The sequence below is a fragment of the Strix aluco genome, chromosome 11 (assembly GCF_031877795.1).
Source record: "Strix aluco isolate bStrAlu1 chromosome 11, bStrAlu1.hap1, whole genome shotgun sequence".
Classification (NCBI taxonomy): domain Eukaryota; kingdom Metazoa; phylum Chordata; class Aves; order Strigiformes; family Strigidae; genus Strix; species Strix aluco.
In genome coordinates, this window is record NC_133941.1 from 18607344 (window position 1) to 18622299 (window position 14956).

General features: G+C 59.4%; 2 protein-coding genes across 3 annotated transcripts; both read right to left on the reverse strand.

The window, feature by feature from the left end:
* Positions 1 to 424: 424 nt before the first annotated feature.
* ZMYND10 (zinc finger MYND-type containing 10) lies at positions 425 to 11433 on the reverse strand. Of its 2 annotated transcripts, none has more exons than XM_074836447.1 (12): positions 11318 to 11433; positions 10275 to 10383; positions 9578 to 9694; positions 8388 to 8441; positions 8136 to 8288; positions 5957 to 6045; positions 5575 to 5675; positions 4008 to 4180; positions 3571 to 3696; positions 1663 to 1784; positions 1344 to 1469; positions 425 to 706 (listed from the first exon to the last, which is right to left on the reverse strand). In XM_074836447.1, exons 1-12 carry the CDS (start codon positions 11356 to 11358, stop codon positions 622 to 624), a joined length of 1296 nt encoding a protein of 431 aa, XP_074692548.1. In that variant the 5' UTR covers positions 11359 to 11433; the 3' UTR covers positions 425 to 621. The 2 variants fall into 2 exon arrangements, with proteins under 2 accessions (XP_074692548.1, XP_074692547.1); XM_074836446.1 differs by having other exon boundaries at positions 11000 to 11358.
* Positions 10083 to 14956, reverse strand: NPRL2 (NPR2 like, GATOR1 complex subunit). Its single transcript, XM_074836449.1, has 12 exons — positions 14747 to 14956; positions 14497 to 14588; positions 13816 to 13984; positions 13462 to 13570; positions 13020 to 13156; positions 12616 to 12713; positions 12486 to 12522; positions 12236 to 12329; positions 12044 to 12161; positions 11682 to 11824; positions 11318 to 11434; positions 10083 to 10383 (listed from the first exon to the last, which is right to left on the reverse strand). The coding sequence occupies exons 1-11, from the start codon at positions 14867 to 14869 to the stop codon at positions 11367 to 11369; spliced, it is 1188 nt and encodes a 395-aa protein (XP_074692550.1). The 5' UTR covers positions 14870 to 14956; the 3' UTR covers positions 10083 to 10383; positions 11318 to 11366.

Below are 14956 nucleotides of genomic sequence, written 5' to 3' on the forward strand. Positions count from 1 at the left end.
AGAGATGCTGGTGAGCAGGGGGCCAAGCCCCCACTGCTGACATCACAGAACAAGCGAGGCGGAGGGATTGTTATTGCAAGATGGCAGATGACGAACACCCCAGAAACTCATCTGGTTTCTCAGAGCGAGGTGCTTGTGCTAACCACATCCTCTGCCTCCCCCCGCCGCTCTAACGATGGCAGCCAAAAGATAAGAGGCAGCACAGAGGTCTTCTTACCCCCTTCCCTCTCCCGGCTCCCATGCCTTGGCCCACAACCTTATTGGCTCTTTTTTCATGTTCTCTGGGATTTCTGTTGTTGTAGAAGGGAAAAAATGGACACACCCCCCCTCTCCCCCCGCCCCCCCCAGCTCTAGGTGCAAGGGAGGGGAGGAAGCGGTTTAGCACCTTCAGCTAGGAAATAAAAAAGCAGGACCCAAAGAGCAGTGGGGTGCATAGGGAGGTTTATTGGAGAAGGCTCCGTGGTGAGGTGACGGGAGAGGAGAGGCTGAGCCTGGGCAGTGCTGCCCGGGGCTGGGAGCAGGCAGAAGGGGCCTTTGCCAGCTTCTCCCCGGTCGCCGGGCTGCACGCAGGGGAACCTCTGTCTGGCCGAGCTGTGGGGCAGATGCCAGTCACCACTTCTCTTACGGGTCATCCACGCTCCTTGGCGCCCCAGCCATCAGGTTGCAGGCAGCCTTGTGCTTCTGCCAGTGCTGGACCTGGCAGGCCCTGTGGGGAGGAAGGCCTCTGCTCAGGGGCTCTGCTGCAAAGGGGGGTGCCCGCAGCTCAAGCGGGGATGCAGCGGGGCCATGAGCATCCTTGGGAGTGAACAAGGACAAACCCCAGCCCCACACTGCTCTGGGCACTGCTGGGAAGCTGGCATGGCCGAGCGTTAGCCCAACAGGGAGGTGGATGCGGCTCCCAGTTGGGGGGGCTAAGACAGTTTAAGTCCAGACCCTGACAGATGGTTCAGGACCAGAGAAGATTTAATTTACTGCCACTATCCCAGCTGCCACATCCCAGCCTGTCACCTGCACCCACAGAGCCACGGGTCTTTCCTCTGCACTCCTGCCCCACCAAGGCGCAGGGGAAGGAGACAGTGTCACCATGGGAAACTCAGCTGGTGGCTGCTGTCGGTGCGGGTGCAGGCAGCTCAGCACCTTGCAGCGGCAACACGGCACTCGCCAGCATCTCCTCCACCCGTGTCCTGGGCCGTCAGCCTCGCCATAAGACTTGGAGAGGTACACGGCAGGCGGAGAGCCAGCCCTTTCACAGCATCCTCTGGTGAGGACTGTGGTAATCCACGGAGCAGGGAGCACTGGGGGGCTGCAGGGGGGCACGGGGGGGGGTGGCAAAGCTCCCTTACCGTGTGCAGTACCACTCGTTCCGGCAGCGAGAGCACCGCTTGGCTGCCTCTGCACCACACACCCTGCAGCGGGGCTTGTCGGGGGCCAGAGCCTCCATCATGTCCAGGCTGTAGGTCTGTGCCCACCTGCGACAGGCAGAGAGGGGGTCAGGATGCTCCCAGGGAACTGCCGACAAGCAGCAAGCTGTCCCTGCTGTGCCCTGCCACCGAGGGGACATCCCCAGCCAGTACCACAGACCCCTCTGTCCTCCCAGTGCTGAGCTCCAGCCCCTGCTAATGGGGACACTGGCTCCACTGGGTACCTGTGCCAGGGCCTTACCTGCGGGCCTGGAGCTTCAGCTCCTCCTCGGTGGGGCTGAAGACGCGCTTCACCTGGTGCTTGGCGATGGCCTCCCACTTCCCTGTGTTTTTCTTGAGGATGTGGTCCCAGATAATGGGAACCTGTTGGGAGAGGCAGAGCGGGAGGAAGGGGTGCTCACAGCCCGACTGAAGGTGCTGTGGTACGGGGGCATTTGGTGGGGGGGACAGCCAGCCCTGGGCATGAGGAGATGCCCCCCCAGGAGGGTGAGCAGTGGCAGCGTGTGCAGAGGCGAAGGTGCAGAGAGCGAGGGTGTGCTTTGGGTACATGGAGGGGACAGATCTGCTCGCCAACAGGCATTCAGGTGAAACAAGACAAAACCTTCCGGGTCCAGCTGGGAGCCAGAGTTCAGCCCCCAGGCCTGGTCTCCCGAACAGAAAGCCCTGGGATCTCAGCGCCCTGCATGCCGGCAGCGGCGTGAACCTCGTGCTCCGGAGCCGTTTGCCTGAGCAGATTTTTCCACTCGTCAGTTCCCCGAAGACGAACGCACGGGGAAGGGCTGGCTGGCGCGAAAGGGAAAGTGCCCGCCAAGAGCGGTGCGGGGAGTTCAGGCTCTGGAAAGGACGATGCTGCTTCCAACAGCGCTGCCTTCTCCGGCAGAGTAAAAATAGGCAGGCCTGGAAGGGGAGGAGGCTGCTCTGGGAGCAGCCAAATGGAAAAAGGCCTTTTCAAAGATTGGCTCGGTGACAGGGAGTGAGTTCACCGCTTTCTGGGCAGAGTGGGGAGCCCATGCGTGTGCTTCCAGCTGGCTCCCCCTGCCCACCAACCGGGCTCAGCCCCAGCCCTTGGCGGAGGCAGGAGCAGCAACCGGCACAAAAGCAGAGCTACGGAGAAGGGCAGCAGCCTGGGCGAGGGCTGGACAAGGTCCCCAGCGTGGCAGCTGCCTGTCCCTGCCCCACCGACACGCTGGCAGTCGAGGCTCATGGAGCGAATCCATAACCACGTCCGCCCTGCTGCCATCCCCAGCCCCAACTGCTCGGCTCGCTGGCCGGCAGCCTGCCCCAACCCTAGCTCCTGGCACGGGCCGTGCCTCCGGTTCAGCCACAGCCAGCCCCGGCCAGGGCACATCACCCTGCTCACGGGCCACGCGGCCAGCCGCGCCGGGGACAGCGTGCTCCCCCTCCGCACAGCCCAAGCGGCTGCTGCCCGACCCACCCGTCCGCCCCAGGAAGTGGTGGAGGAGTCTCCAGCAGTGGGGAAAAGCCTCTGCTCTCCCAGCTCTTCTCAGCTGCCCCTCTGCAGATTTCTCCCACATACAGTTTCTCTCCTCTGCTCACAAAAAGGCAGTGGAAACACTTTTCTCCAGAGATTACCACTGCACAATTAAAACCCCCAAAACCCCCACAGTTTGAAGACCCTCAGGGCCCAACTCCCAAGCCCCAGATATCAGCTGGGACCAGTTTGAGTCCAGTCTCTATCACCAGACTTTGGCATCCCTCTGTACACAGTGTGCCAAGCAGCCTCGGGCCAGGGCTGTAAAATGGAACTCTTCCCTGGGAAGTCCAGAATTCATCAGGAAAACACTGATAAATGTTAAATAAAGAGTTAATTGTCAAAACAAGCCAGGGGTTGTCTCTGCCCCATGCAGCCACCACCCAGGGGCCTCAGTGCAATTTGGAGAGCTGTTTATAACCCAGCATTGATGCCTCTAGATGCGATTGCTTGGCCACTGCAGTAGCAGGACAAGGCTCCCACACCATCCATGGACAACTTTGCTGGCAGTAAGGGTGTAACTGTGAAATGGGTGCTTGGCTGCTTTACCAGGCCACTGCCTCTCCAGAGCTGGGCTTGCTCTGGGGAAAAGAGGGTAGGGAGCTATCAGGCTTAAAGCAGAGCAGCTGGAGAGGTGGAGGAAGAGCCACAGGATACCTGCTCCAGGATGAGATCCTTCTTGGGGGGAGCTGGTTCTGTCACTGCGAGGTGGCTCAGAAATCTCTGCATCTCCACCAGGTTGGGCAGCTGGTCCATGAGGACGTCTGTCAGGAATGCACGGAGCTATGGCCGTGGAGGGGAAGAGAAGAGCGAACGGAGAGAGGTCAAGACAAGGCAGCCAGAGCTGGGCAAGCAGCATGGCAAGAGCAGGGATCTGCGGGGCACTGGCAGAGCGATCCACAAGTGTCCCATGAGGTGGTCTCACAAACACAGGCTTTGCTGCTGCTGGCACGGTGACAGAGCCCGCTGCTCTCCCACCACTGGCTCCTAGGAGCCCACAGTGAGGATGGGGAGAGGCGCCCGAGGGCTCCTAGTGCTAGCAAGGTCCTACTCTGTGCTGCAGCGCCCAAGGCCTTTGTGGTGGAGGGTCCTACCTTGAGGAGCTGGCTCTTGTTGAAGCCATCAAAGTGGTATTTGCGCCGGCACTCGGGGCTGAGCAGGAGGTTGAGGAGGGCGAGCCACACCTGCCCATCGAGTTTGGTCATCTTCACCTGGTCTTCAGGGGGCACCACGTGCCACACGCCATTCTCAAACTTCTTGAGCTTGCCTGAGGGACAGCAGAAACGTGACTCCAGGGAGAGACAGCGCTGCCTGAGGGCTGACAGCTCAGAGGCGGGGATGTTGGCCTACGCTCACTGCCTCACTTCACCCCAGGCAAGCCCCTCTGCTCCTGCCTGACTCAGCTTCCCCACCCCTTTGCTCAGCATAGCACCCTACTTGGTACTGAGACAATATATTAGAGAGCATGAAAAGCATAAAGAACATGCATTAAAACAATAGGGCTGTGGCAGGAACCGAAAGATCCCCAAGGTATCTCTGTGTAGTACCTCCCAGGAGTGTAGAGCACTGGTAGATGATGGGAGAGCCCATGCTGCAACAACAGTGGCTGGAGAGGCATGTTTGGGGGTACCAGCATGGTCAATACCCACTCTTCTGGAGTTTCTTCTGCCAGTGAAAGCCAGAAGTAGCATGAATATAATAGAAATGACAAAACAAGCTCCAGGAGCTACTGTGCTGCTCTTGGGGATGGAGGAGGATGTAACCCTGCATCTGCACAGCCTGGAAATGCCCTTGCACTCATGTTTCTTTCCAGTCCCTCCCTCAGGGCCCTGGATCAAAGGTCCCTCTGACACCCCAAGCGAGAGAAGGGATGCGTTTCCTGGCTGGAGGAAGGGGGAAAGCTTCCACATCCAGCTGGGCTCCTCTCGGCAGGCACAGACACACATGCTTCCCAGCATCTCTTCCTCTCCTGCCCGTGCTGTGACCCCCTGGTGCGGGGCTGGGGAGGGGAGTGCGGGTTCCCACGCCCCAGGCTGTGCGCCACCGCTGCTCAGAGGCAGGCAGTGGGGAAGTTGGGGGGCTGCAGGGGGGCAGACCTGGCTGCAGAGGTGCGGGAGGCAGGGCTGATGGTGCAGGTGATGGCTGATGGGCACAACTTGATCAGAGGCCTTTGGCAAGAGTGAAGTTCAAAGACCAGCAGCTTCAGGGCAATCAGTTTGCTGCCTGGGAGAGCACATGTCTCAACCTAATTCTTAGTGCTGTCCCAGAAAGGTGCAGACAGGCTGAAACTGGCACTCCGGTCCTTGTGTGTCCAAGACAAGACTCCTCAGAGGAGCAGATGGGGCTGGAAGATGTGCTACACTCCCACCCTGGCCATGATCAGCTCAGAAGAGACCCAGCCCTGTGTGAGGATCGGCTTCTGGGAGCATGGCCGGGTCCGCAGCCCAGCTGTGCTGCAGCCACTTTTGAGCTGTACAGCTCCAGGCTGGGAGCACTAGTGAGGAGCAAGGGGAGGAGGCTGGAGGGGAGGCTGGAGGGGGAGCACATTTCTGCAAGGGCTCCTACAGCAGGCCTGTCACTGGATGTGGGTCCCAGCAGGCCACCACGGCGCCCCAGTTACCACAGGGCACGATCTGTAGTACCACGGGGCACGATCTGTACCTGCCTCCCGGCAGCTCCAAGGGCAATGCTCCACCAGCTCGACGAGGAGGCAGGGCAGGTTGTGGGTGTTCAGCATCCGTGTCAGCGCGCTCAGGGGCAGACTGGAGATACGACAGAAAGGGTGAAATGGTGCTCAAAGACAAACGCCAGAACAGATACAAATGCTCCCTGAGGCAACTGGGAGAGGCAGGAAAAAAACTAATGATCTGGGTTCTTGTGAGGGAGCAGGGTGGAGTGCTGCTGCGTTTGCCTCCCTGGGCACAGTGCCACTGCCACCACGGACACAGCCAGCTGCTGAAAGGGGTCCAGGCACCCGCTGCGACCCCACAGAATCTCAACCGAAGAACTTGGCGTGTGTCCTCTGCTGCTCCTGGGCACCTACCTCTCCACCTGATCAGTGATGAACCGCAGCACAGAGAGGGCTTTCAGGGAAATCTCAAACTCCATCATCTCCGCCTGCTTCTGCAGCTCCTGTGGAGGGACAAGCACAGCCTCGGGATTTCAGGCCCCATTTCCCAGGAGCTACAGGCAGGCAGGCTGTTGGCTGCACATCGCTAACCACAGACTGGGGAGGAAATCAGAGCCCTGCAAAACAAACTCAGCTTCTCGTCTCAACTGTGCCAGCACTGCCTGTTTGCCAGGGCAGCCACAGAAGTGCTTGCAGCCCACTGTTGCTTGTCCTCATCTCCCTGTGGCTATCAGCAGCAGCACCCCTGCACAAGGACACCCCCTGAAAGAGGCCAGTCCCAGACCCCTCCTCTCTCTCTCCTTGTGGGATCATCTCGTGGCCCATGGCCCTGCAGAGACCTGTGAGGTTGAGGGAGGGGGGAGCTGCATGATCAGCAGAGGAACCAGAGGAGGAGGAAAAGGAGGGAGAAACTTGGCCCTGGCGTAGCTGTAGTCCTACAACCACCCCTCCTGGATCTGCCTCTCCCCTCTAGCTTGCGTACAGCCAGCTAGAATATCTGCCTGTGGTCATCCCAGCCCACAGATACGCCACACTCTCCAGCCACACAGCCTCCTTCCCTTCCCCGGCAGCATGGACACCCAGTTCATCCCCCACATGATCAGGCTAACAGCCTGACCACCCTCTGACTCAGCCTCTTTCCAGCCATCGGGATGGCCAGGCTGAGGGTGCCAAGCCCTTCTCTCTGGCCCAGGCAGAGCTTCTCCTCTCCAGTCCCAGATGCTTAGCAGCTCACATCTTTGTCTGCAGAACACTGACCTCAGCAACTCATATTTCTCTGAAGTGCCACTGCAACAGTTCCCTTCCAAATTCCTGTGGTAAGAAGCCCTGCGCTCCCCGTGCCGGTGCCCCACACGGTACTAAGAAAGCCTTAGGGGCTCTTCCCTGCCACCTCCCTCTCCAAACTCCCCCAGTGAGGCAGTTTCCTACAGCTCCTCCTGGTATCCAGACCTTATCTCTGCAACCTTCAGGCAGGGACTATCTTTTGCCTGTCCCTCTGGGGGACAGCAGAACAGGTTCTGCTCCAGGGGTTACCACCATACACAGTCACAAAGGACAACAGGCTCCACAACACAGGATTGGGCAGGAACAGCTTTTTCATAGTGGGTTATTGTATGTAGAGTCAGGAGGGGCTGGAATGAATCAGAGGAAACCAGGCTCCTTGGGAGATGAGCGCTTTTTAGAACCCTATTGGCTAGAAAAGGTTGGATTTTAACTTGAGCTATGTCAAAGCACTAACAGAGACACCCCCTTCCCCTCCCCAGCTGGGAAAACATTTCCTGGAAAACATCCCTATTGTGCTCTGAAGCCCTCCACTTCCTTCCCTTTTCTGGAAGAGGAGCACGTGCTCAGGCAACAAGCCAAAGGATGGAGGCAGCATGGGAGGTACAGCCAAGCTTGCAGGCTATCACTTTAACCCCGCTTCTCCAGATGCTCCCTGTCATGTGTGTTGTTTAAGGAGAAAACTCAAGGTGCTGAGAAACAGCAGAAGCAAAGAGCTCCCACACCAGGAAGGTGTGAGGCAGCCCAGGAACACCTGACTGGGAACAGCTCCAGGCTTGCTGCTGGCCCAGACCAGCAGAGAGAGGAGGCATTTCTCAGAGAGCCGAGGAAGTTGGGGGGAAACACATTAGCACAATTCCTAGTCGCATCGTACATCAGTTTAGGGAAGAATCCCTCTCATGGTTAACCCTGGCTGGCTCCAGGAAGCTCCATGAAGACATACCCACAGAGCTTTCAAGAGCAAAGGCAAACAGCCACAACCCCTGTACTGAATATTTTGCCTAACTGTCAGCTCCCCAGTGTTCCTGCCTCAGAGCTCAGGCCACGTCCTGCAGGAAGAAGCCTCAAGCTGGCCCTGTCAGCAGAGAGGGCGGCAGCGTGGCTGCGGGGTGGAGCGAGGCGGGTGCAGCTGCCGGCCCAGCCGAGCTGCTGCCGTGGACGTGCACCAGCATCAGACGCCCTCTGAGATGGGCAGGAGGTGCTGGGGTTGCAGTCAAGGAGTCCTCCACGGGAAGACCCCCCCTGTGCCTCTTCAGGCTGCCCACATCCTCCATCACACATGTCCCAGTGAGCTCCAGGACCTTCTCCTCACCTGCATGGATGAGGGGCTGGCCAGATCCTCAGGATGAAGCCCGACCGGGGTCACTGACTGTCCGTTGGCGCTCCGAGCGGCGAGCAGAGTCAGTTTTCGGTGGCAATAATCAATCAAATCCAGAATGCTGTCCTCTGCTGACTCGCAGATCTCCTTCACAATGACAAGAGTTTCACAGAGGGCCAGCCCCCACAGCTGTGGCTTTCCACCCTCAAGGGCTTTACACTGAAGAAAGCTGAACCTGTCTCTTACCTTGTGAAAAAACACCGTCTCCAAGAGGTTAATGATGGAGGCTTCATGATGCAGCTGCGGGAGGAAAACGGCAAGAGTGAGGTAACAGTGGAGCAAGTCACCAGCATTGAGGACACAGGCAACAGGACTGGGAAAAGAGCTCTTCTAAGAAGCTGCTGATATAGTTGTGGCCAAACACAAGAACCAAATACAAGTGATGTAATCTTTAAAACAATGCCAGTTCATGCAGTTCATATTAATATGTGTGCTAACATGCCTGTGACACTATAGCACACTGACAGAGAACCATGCTTCCCAGCAGGGCTCCTCAGGACTCTGTCTCTGCACTACAGTGGCAGTACAACTGTAGCCCTCGGGCAAGCTGCAGCCCCTGGCACTGGCACAGAGCCACTGCCTGAGACGGGACAGTGCTCTGCATGGCTGCGCTGCTCTCAGCCCAGGGAGACAGCCTTGTCCCGAGACTGGGAACTGTGAGATAACTGCCTCAAGGTAATGCTGCAGACAAACGGCTGCCCAGGGAAGACGCTACCTTGCCCAAGCAAGGTGTCACCCTGGACTGAAAATGGGCTAAAACTGCCAAGCCTCAGGCAGATTTCCCTTAGGTCAAGGGCTGCATCCCTTCACAGGGAAGCCCAGCTCCTCAGATCACTCACTTGCCCAGAATGGCCCAAGGGACCACTGGTCCCAGGAGCTTGGTAAGAAAAAGCTACATTTTTCTTAACCCAGAGGCACGTAACCTAGGAGAGGCTTCTGGTTAGAGGTGCCAGAGAAACACAGTGCTCACGGGAGGGGAAATACCCCAGGGGTGGGTGTTGCTGCCTGGGAGCGAGAGTAGCACCAAGTCGCTGGGAGCTACAAGCCAGGAGCACAGCTGCCTTCAGGAGCAGCTTTTGCTGCACCCAGCAGCTCCTGCAAGCCCCTGTGTGGGATCAGGCAGGAGCGCAGCCCTCCAGGGAGCTGAACTCCCCGGGGAGTGGGTCCCTGTCCCTCCTGGCGGCAAGGACACAGGCTTGTCACTCGTGGCTTTGGGAAAACAGGTACTTCCCACTGTGTCACACTGTTCACCGCAGCTTCTCAGCCTGGTGAGATGTAAAACCCCAGCTCCAAGATCTTCAGGGTGAGATTTACTTTCAAGCATAGTGGTCCCCACCCAATTTCCAAGTTTGTTCCCACTGCCCCCCTCTACTCACCACCACGTAAATGGGGAATGTGCTTCTCGGCTTGAAGTCCTCCAGCCGGCACAGCACAGGGAAGATCTTGTGCTTCCAGATCTCCACAGATATCAGCTCCCCAATGAGAACAGGAATCTAGACAGGGAAGGGACAGGGGAAGTGAAGCCTTTCAGGCCAGTACTGCAGAGGGAACCAGTTTTATTGATAATTCTCAGCCACACAGACTTTGGAGTCATCCCATGGAGGAAAGCAGCCTTGAGGCACACCATCTTTATATTCATCCAGCTCAAAAATCAACAGCTTTTCACTAACAGACCAGTGGGTAGAGAGCACTCCTGGAGTTGCAGAGGGGGACGATGACCCTGAGGAGCTGGACAGGTCCAGGGCACCACACATCCCAGTGCAGCCCAGCACATTCTGGGGCTGCGACATCCCAGGTATAGGGCAGAGATCCACAAGCGGAGGGGCCGGTGCACAGCAGAGAACAAAACAACCTCCAAGAGAGGAATCAGACACCAGCAAGTAGAAATACACAGCTTGACCTTTAATTTTTTTAAAAAAGCAAAACTGGCAAACCACCAGTCCAATGTCTTTGCTGGAGATACAACTGAATCTTCACCATTTTATTCCAAAATTGCACATTGTCCACAAGACAAGCCCAGCTCGAGGCTAAAGGCCTGGCGTGGGGATCACTATCGCACCCAAGGAGGCTCACCTTGGCGTAGGTGACCAGCAGCTCGGTGAGGAGCTGCTCCTGGCCCGCGGAGGCGCTCAGGATGGCGTGCATGTTGAGCTTCTCCACGCACTCATGCTGCCGAAGCCATCTGTGGGGCAGCCAGCAAGGCCATCAGTGCCACAGACCTCTGGGCACTGGCTCTAGGGCTCCACTGCGCTTCTGGAGAGGGTCCCTCACGGAGGGAAACCTGCTCCCAGCACCCCCCATGCCCAGGAAATGCCCCGAGCCTGTGAGACACCCCCAAACCCCACACTGTCCCCTGAGCCTGCGCTCCCTGGGGCAGCAGTTCCACCCATGGAAGCCTCAACTGCTCTCCTGCCTGCCCCCAGCAACACCCACCATGAGACAGCCCCACTGGGGACACCCCAAAACTGGGGGTCCTCCTCTCCATTCACCCCTACCCACACAGACCCTCTGGGGACACCCCGGATCTGGGATCCTTCCTCATCCCCCCTCCCCCTGGACCCTCCTCTCTCAGTCCTTCCAGGAAGGCACCAAAATGGGGGCCCCTCCTCCCTGCCCACCCCACCCTGACTCTCTGGGGAGGCCCCAAAACCGGGGCCCCTCCTCTCCCCCCACAGCCCCAATGGGAACACCCCAAATTTAGAGCCCATTCTTCATGCCCACCCCCTCCCAGACCCTCCTCGGACACCCCAGAACCGGGCCCTTCCTCCTCCAGACCCAACACAGCCGTCCCCCCGCACCCCTGCCCGCCGGTGTCCCGCAGCTCGGTGCTCTGCAGCGCCCGCACCAGCGCCTCGGCCTCGGCGGGCAGCAGCGGCGCCGGCCCGGCGGCGGCCATGGCGGCGGCGGCGTCGCTATGGCAACAAGGGCGGGGGGGGGGGGGCGGCCGCTGGCGGCGCCTCTCGCGCCCTCTGGCGGCGCGGAGGAACATCTGCGGGCCAGTGGTAGTGCGGCGGCGGCGGCTATGGCGCCCCCTGGCGGCGCGGAGGAGCGACCGCGGCCGGAGGGGTGCACCGGGCTCCGGACACACACACACACACACAGACACAGACACACACGGGGTGACGCGTCGGGGGGACACACGGGCCCCGGCTGCCATCTCCGACGTCACTTCCAGCACACGATGATGTTGGGGTCGTTCTCCAGGCGTTCATCCAGCTCCTTGTAACTCATACCTGGTGGGAGGGGAAGGCAGTGGGGTGTTAGTGGTGTCAGGGGACTGGGCTCCCCAACTTCTCCCCTGGCAGCACAGGCTTGGCAGCCCAGCTCGGTGCAGAGCCTAGCACAGCCCGTCCCCCTCCAGTCTTAAAGCTCCCAAAAGGGGCGAGGGAGACCCTGAAATGAGCGCATGGCTCTGGGCATGCGGGCAGCCCTCTGCCTCCCACCGGCCCTGACACCTGCACAGAGAGCCTGGATCCTCACCGGTCTTGCAACAGATCTCATCGTAGCTGTGGCAGCCTGTGTACAGCCGGGCTGGGTGGCTTCGCTCATCCCGGGCGACTTTGACGGGGTATTTCTGGAGCCGCCGGATAAGGCCCTTCATCAGACCAAACTGGATAAGCCTCCTGGGGACGAGGAGGGAAGAGACTGGGACCACAATGGTGAGGTGTCAAACACCCCAGCTCCCCCCCTTCCCTTCTGGTTCCACCATGCCACACCCCTGCCTCCTGTTTCCCCACCTACAGCTGTAGGGGTTGGGCACTCCTCGCTCCCCCACACTTGCCCTGCCACCCCCGTTGTCACCACCGCCCTCGGGGACCGAGCAGGAGGGTGCTGGCTCCGACCTCTCGTCCACCCTCTGGAGCTGCAGGGTGTAGCGGGAAATGAGGTCTCGCACTGTTGTGCCAGGGCTCAGCCCGCAGTACAGCTGGAAGACATCCCTGAGGCTGGCTCGCTTGTGCCCTGCGGAGACAAGTCACCAGTCAGCTTCCCTCTGCCCCTGCCTCCGCCGGCAGCCCAGCGCGGGGTCACGGTACCTTGTTTGGTGACATAGGATAGACACTCTTCCTGGAGACACTTGTCATCCACCAGGTCCTGGACCTTCGGCGTGGTGCAGTAGACGTTGGAGTACTGGAGGGCAAGGGAAAACCAGCTCTGCTCAGTCCCCGCTCCAAGAGACAAACCTGTCTCACTCCGAACCCTCCTGTCCCCCCTGTGCAGCTACCCCAATGGTGCAGCTGCTGCCCAAATCCTGCTCACAGCCCCACGTTCCATGGCCTGACGCACCTGCAGTATGGAGACAAGAGTGACGACCCCGTAGTACCTGCAGACAGACAGGGAAACGTGAGGGACCCTCTCTACCAGCACCCACCACCCCCTGTCCTGTGGGCTAGCCAGGCCCCTTCCACACACTCACAGCAGGTTTTGCACAGCAATGCGCACCAAGTTCAGCTCCACATCGGCTTCTGCGGAAATCTTCTGGACGTGCCGAAAGCCGTCGATGTAGGGCAGGATCTAGGAGGGAAGGCAGCAAGAGCTGAGAGGGGAGAGAGCAGAGAGACCCAAGGCATCACCCTGAAGCCCAAGAAACTCGCATGCGTGTGGGAGCACACTGGGGCAGGCGGGCTCCATCCCCAGCAGCATTTTATCCTCATGTTGGGTGAATGGGCTTCTCGCAGGCCCAAGCACAAAGACAAGGGAAGCAGCAAACCATGCTCACTAACGTGGTGATCTCTGGGACAGCCCGACTCCCCTCTGCCTCTGGGCAGGCTGGAAACAGATCCCATTCAAAGCGTGCTGCCCCCGGTCAAGCACACAGACCTGCTGTGTGGTGAGATCCCACTGGGAGTTGAAGAAGTCGTCCTTGTCTTGGGTGAAGACAGGGACGTCATACTCTTGCACAATGGGAGGGTCTGGGCGCTGCTCGATCACCTTCAGGTGGATGGTGTTCGACTCATCTGGACAGGGAGAGGGGAGCGCTCAGTCCCCACAGAAACCTCTGCTCCCTCAGGAGCTCACAATCGTCAGCCCCAGGACACCACCACGCCGCATGGAGGAAGGCGTTTGCAGCCCACAGTCCCATCCCCCCTGGCTCTTTGAGCCACCCAGGGCAAGGCTGGCTCAGATGTCCCCCAGCTCCAAGCACAGACAGGCAGGGAGCTGACAGGAGCAGCGCAGGCAGAGCCAACCCAGGCAGGGGATGGCCCAGCTGCCTCCCTGCCATACTCCTGCCCTCGCTGCTGGGCCGGCATGGCTGCTGTACCTATGGGCAGGGTGCATTTCCCCTTGGCATTCAGCTCCTCCAGCAGGATGGTCATGATGGGAACCAGCTTCTGTTTACTCTCCTCATTGGAGATGAAGCCGCTTTCCAGCTAAAGAGAACAGAAATTCAAGTCAGCTCCTGCCCACAGGATTACCAGCCACAGGAACTCCACCTCTTGGATCCCTTAAACTTCAAGCGACGCGTGGGTAAAACCAGCACGATCCCCTCCTTGCCGTAAACCTGGCCCCTACCCCAGCAACGCCCAGTGACCCACAATGTGCACCAGGACACTGGTGACTCTGTGGGGCGGATCGTGAGGCAGCCAGCCTCCGCTCGCATCGGCTTGGGCCTCACCTCGAGGGTGGTGAGGTAGCCAGCCAGCTTCTTCACAATGGGCTCCAGAGCACAGGCCTTGGCTCTGGCATCACACACAAAGCCCAGGTTGAAGAGCAGAGCATTTCGGCTGTACTTCTTGTGCTCGATACACACCGGGCAGCCGATCAGCTTCTTCTCCATGGCTGTCCTGTGGGAAGACAAGTATAACCTGCACCTATGCCCTCAGGGAGGCCTGAGCCCCACACAAGCCTAGTTCTCGGTTGGCTCTGGACGTGAGGGCTTCTCTGCTTTGCTGGAAAAATAATGTCTAATCCCCAAATGCTCAAAGAGTTCAAAACACACAGTCTGAAAAAGTGGGGGGGAAAAAAGGAGTCAACCATCAAAGAAGAAAACAGTTTCCTTTCAAAACCAGAAGAGCTCTCAAGGCTCATTTGACTTTCCTGGATTTGAGGCTGACAGAGAACCACATGCACCATCAGCCATCCCCAGAATCAGGTACCCACCCCCCCTGCATTGGTAACCGCGGGCATTGTCATGAACCTGCTGACCACGGGGACTGAAACCCCTGTGAGCCCAGAGCTGACGGCTGGCACTGTCACATCACCAAGCTGTTGTCTCCCGCTGGCAGAGACTTCCCTGGCGGTGGCGAGGACCGCGGATGCCCCCCGGGGGAAGGACGAGTGGCGTGCCAACACTCACACGGTGATCAGCTTGTTCTGCAGCTCGGGCTTCGTGATGACATACACCTGGATGGTGTCAAAGAGCTCCCGAGAGATGAAGTCCTCCGGGACCTGCAGTGGCACACAAGGCTCCGCTCCAGCCTCGCCCGGCTGCCGAGCCCCGTCCCCCCACCCGAGATGGGCCCCCCCCCGCTCTCCCCTGTGGGCGCTCAGCGGGTAGGTGCCCCCGGGCCCCGGCCACCCCAGGCTCAGCACTAACCCCCCCACACCTGGTAGGTGATCTTGGGCCCCAGGGTGGGGTGGAACTCGCTGAAGAAGACGCACTCGATCCTGCCGCCCATGGCGGCCAGGGAAGGGCCAGGCTGGGCCCCGGGGCGGCGCGCACCGATCATGCGACCCAGCCCCTACAGGCCACCGTAGGGCCGATCCAGTGGCCGCAACGTCATACGGCCGCGCCGATAGAGGCGGGCTCTCACCCT

Excerpts from the sequence above, each read along its gene's own strand:
- ZMYND10 (XM_074836446.1), bottom strand. The coding sequence starts at position 11,358 with ATGGCAGCCGGGGCCCGTGTGTCCCCCCGACGCGTCACCCCGTGTGTG. Across the intron at positions 6,046-8,135 it reads CCAGCCCCTCATCCATGCAG|GAGCTGCAGAAGCAGGCGGA; the intron begins GTGAGGAGAAGG and ends GTCCCTCCACAG. Across the intron at positions 5,676-5,956 it reads ATCACTGATCAGGTGGAGAG|TCTGCCCCTGAGCGCGCTGA; the intron begins GTAGGTGCCCAG and ends TCGTATCTCCAG.
- NPRL2 (XM_074836449.1), bottom strand. The coding sequence starts at position 14,869 with ATGATCGGTGCGCGCCGCCCCGGGGCCCAGCCTGGCCCTTCCCTGGCC. Across the intron at positions 13,157-13,461 it reads GAAATGCACCCTGCCCATAG|ATGAGTCGAACACCATCCAC; the intron begins GTACAGCAGCCA and ends CTCCCTGTCCAG. Across the intron at positions 12,162-12,235 it reads ATCCTATGTCACCAAACAAG|GGCACAAGCGAGCCAGCCTC; the intron begins GTACCGTGACCC and ends TTGTCTCCGCAG.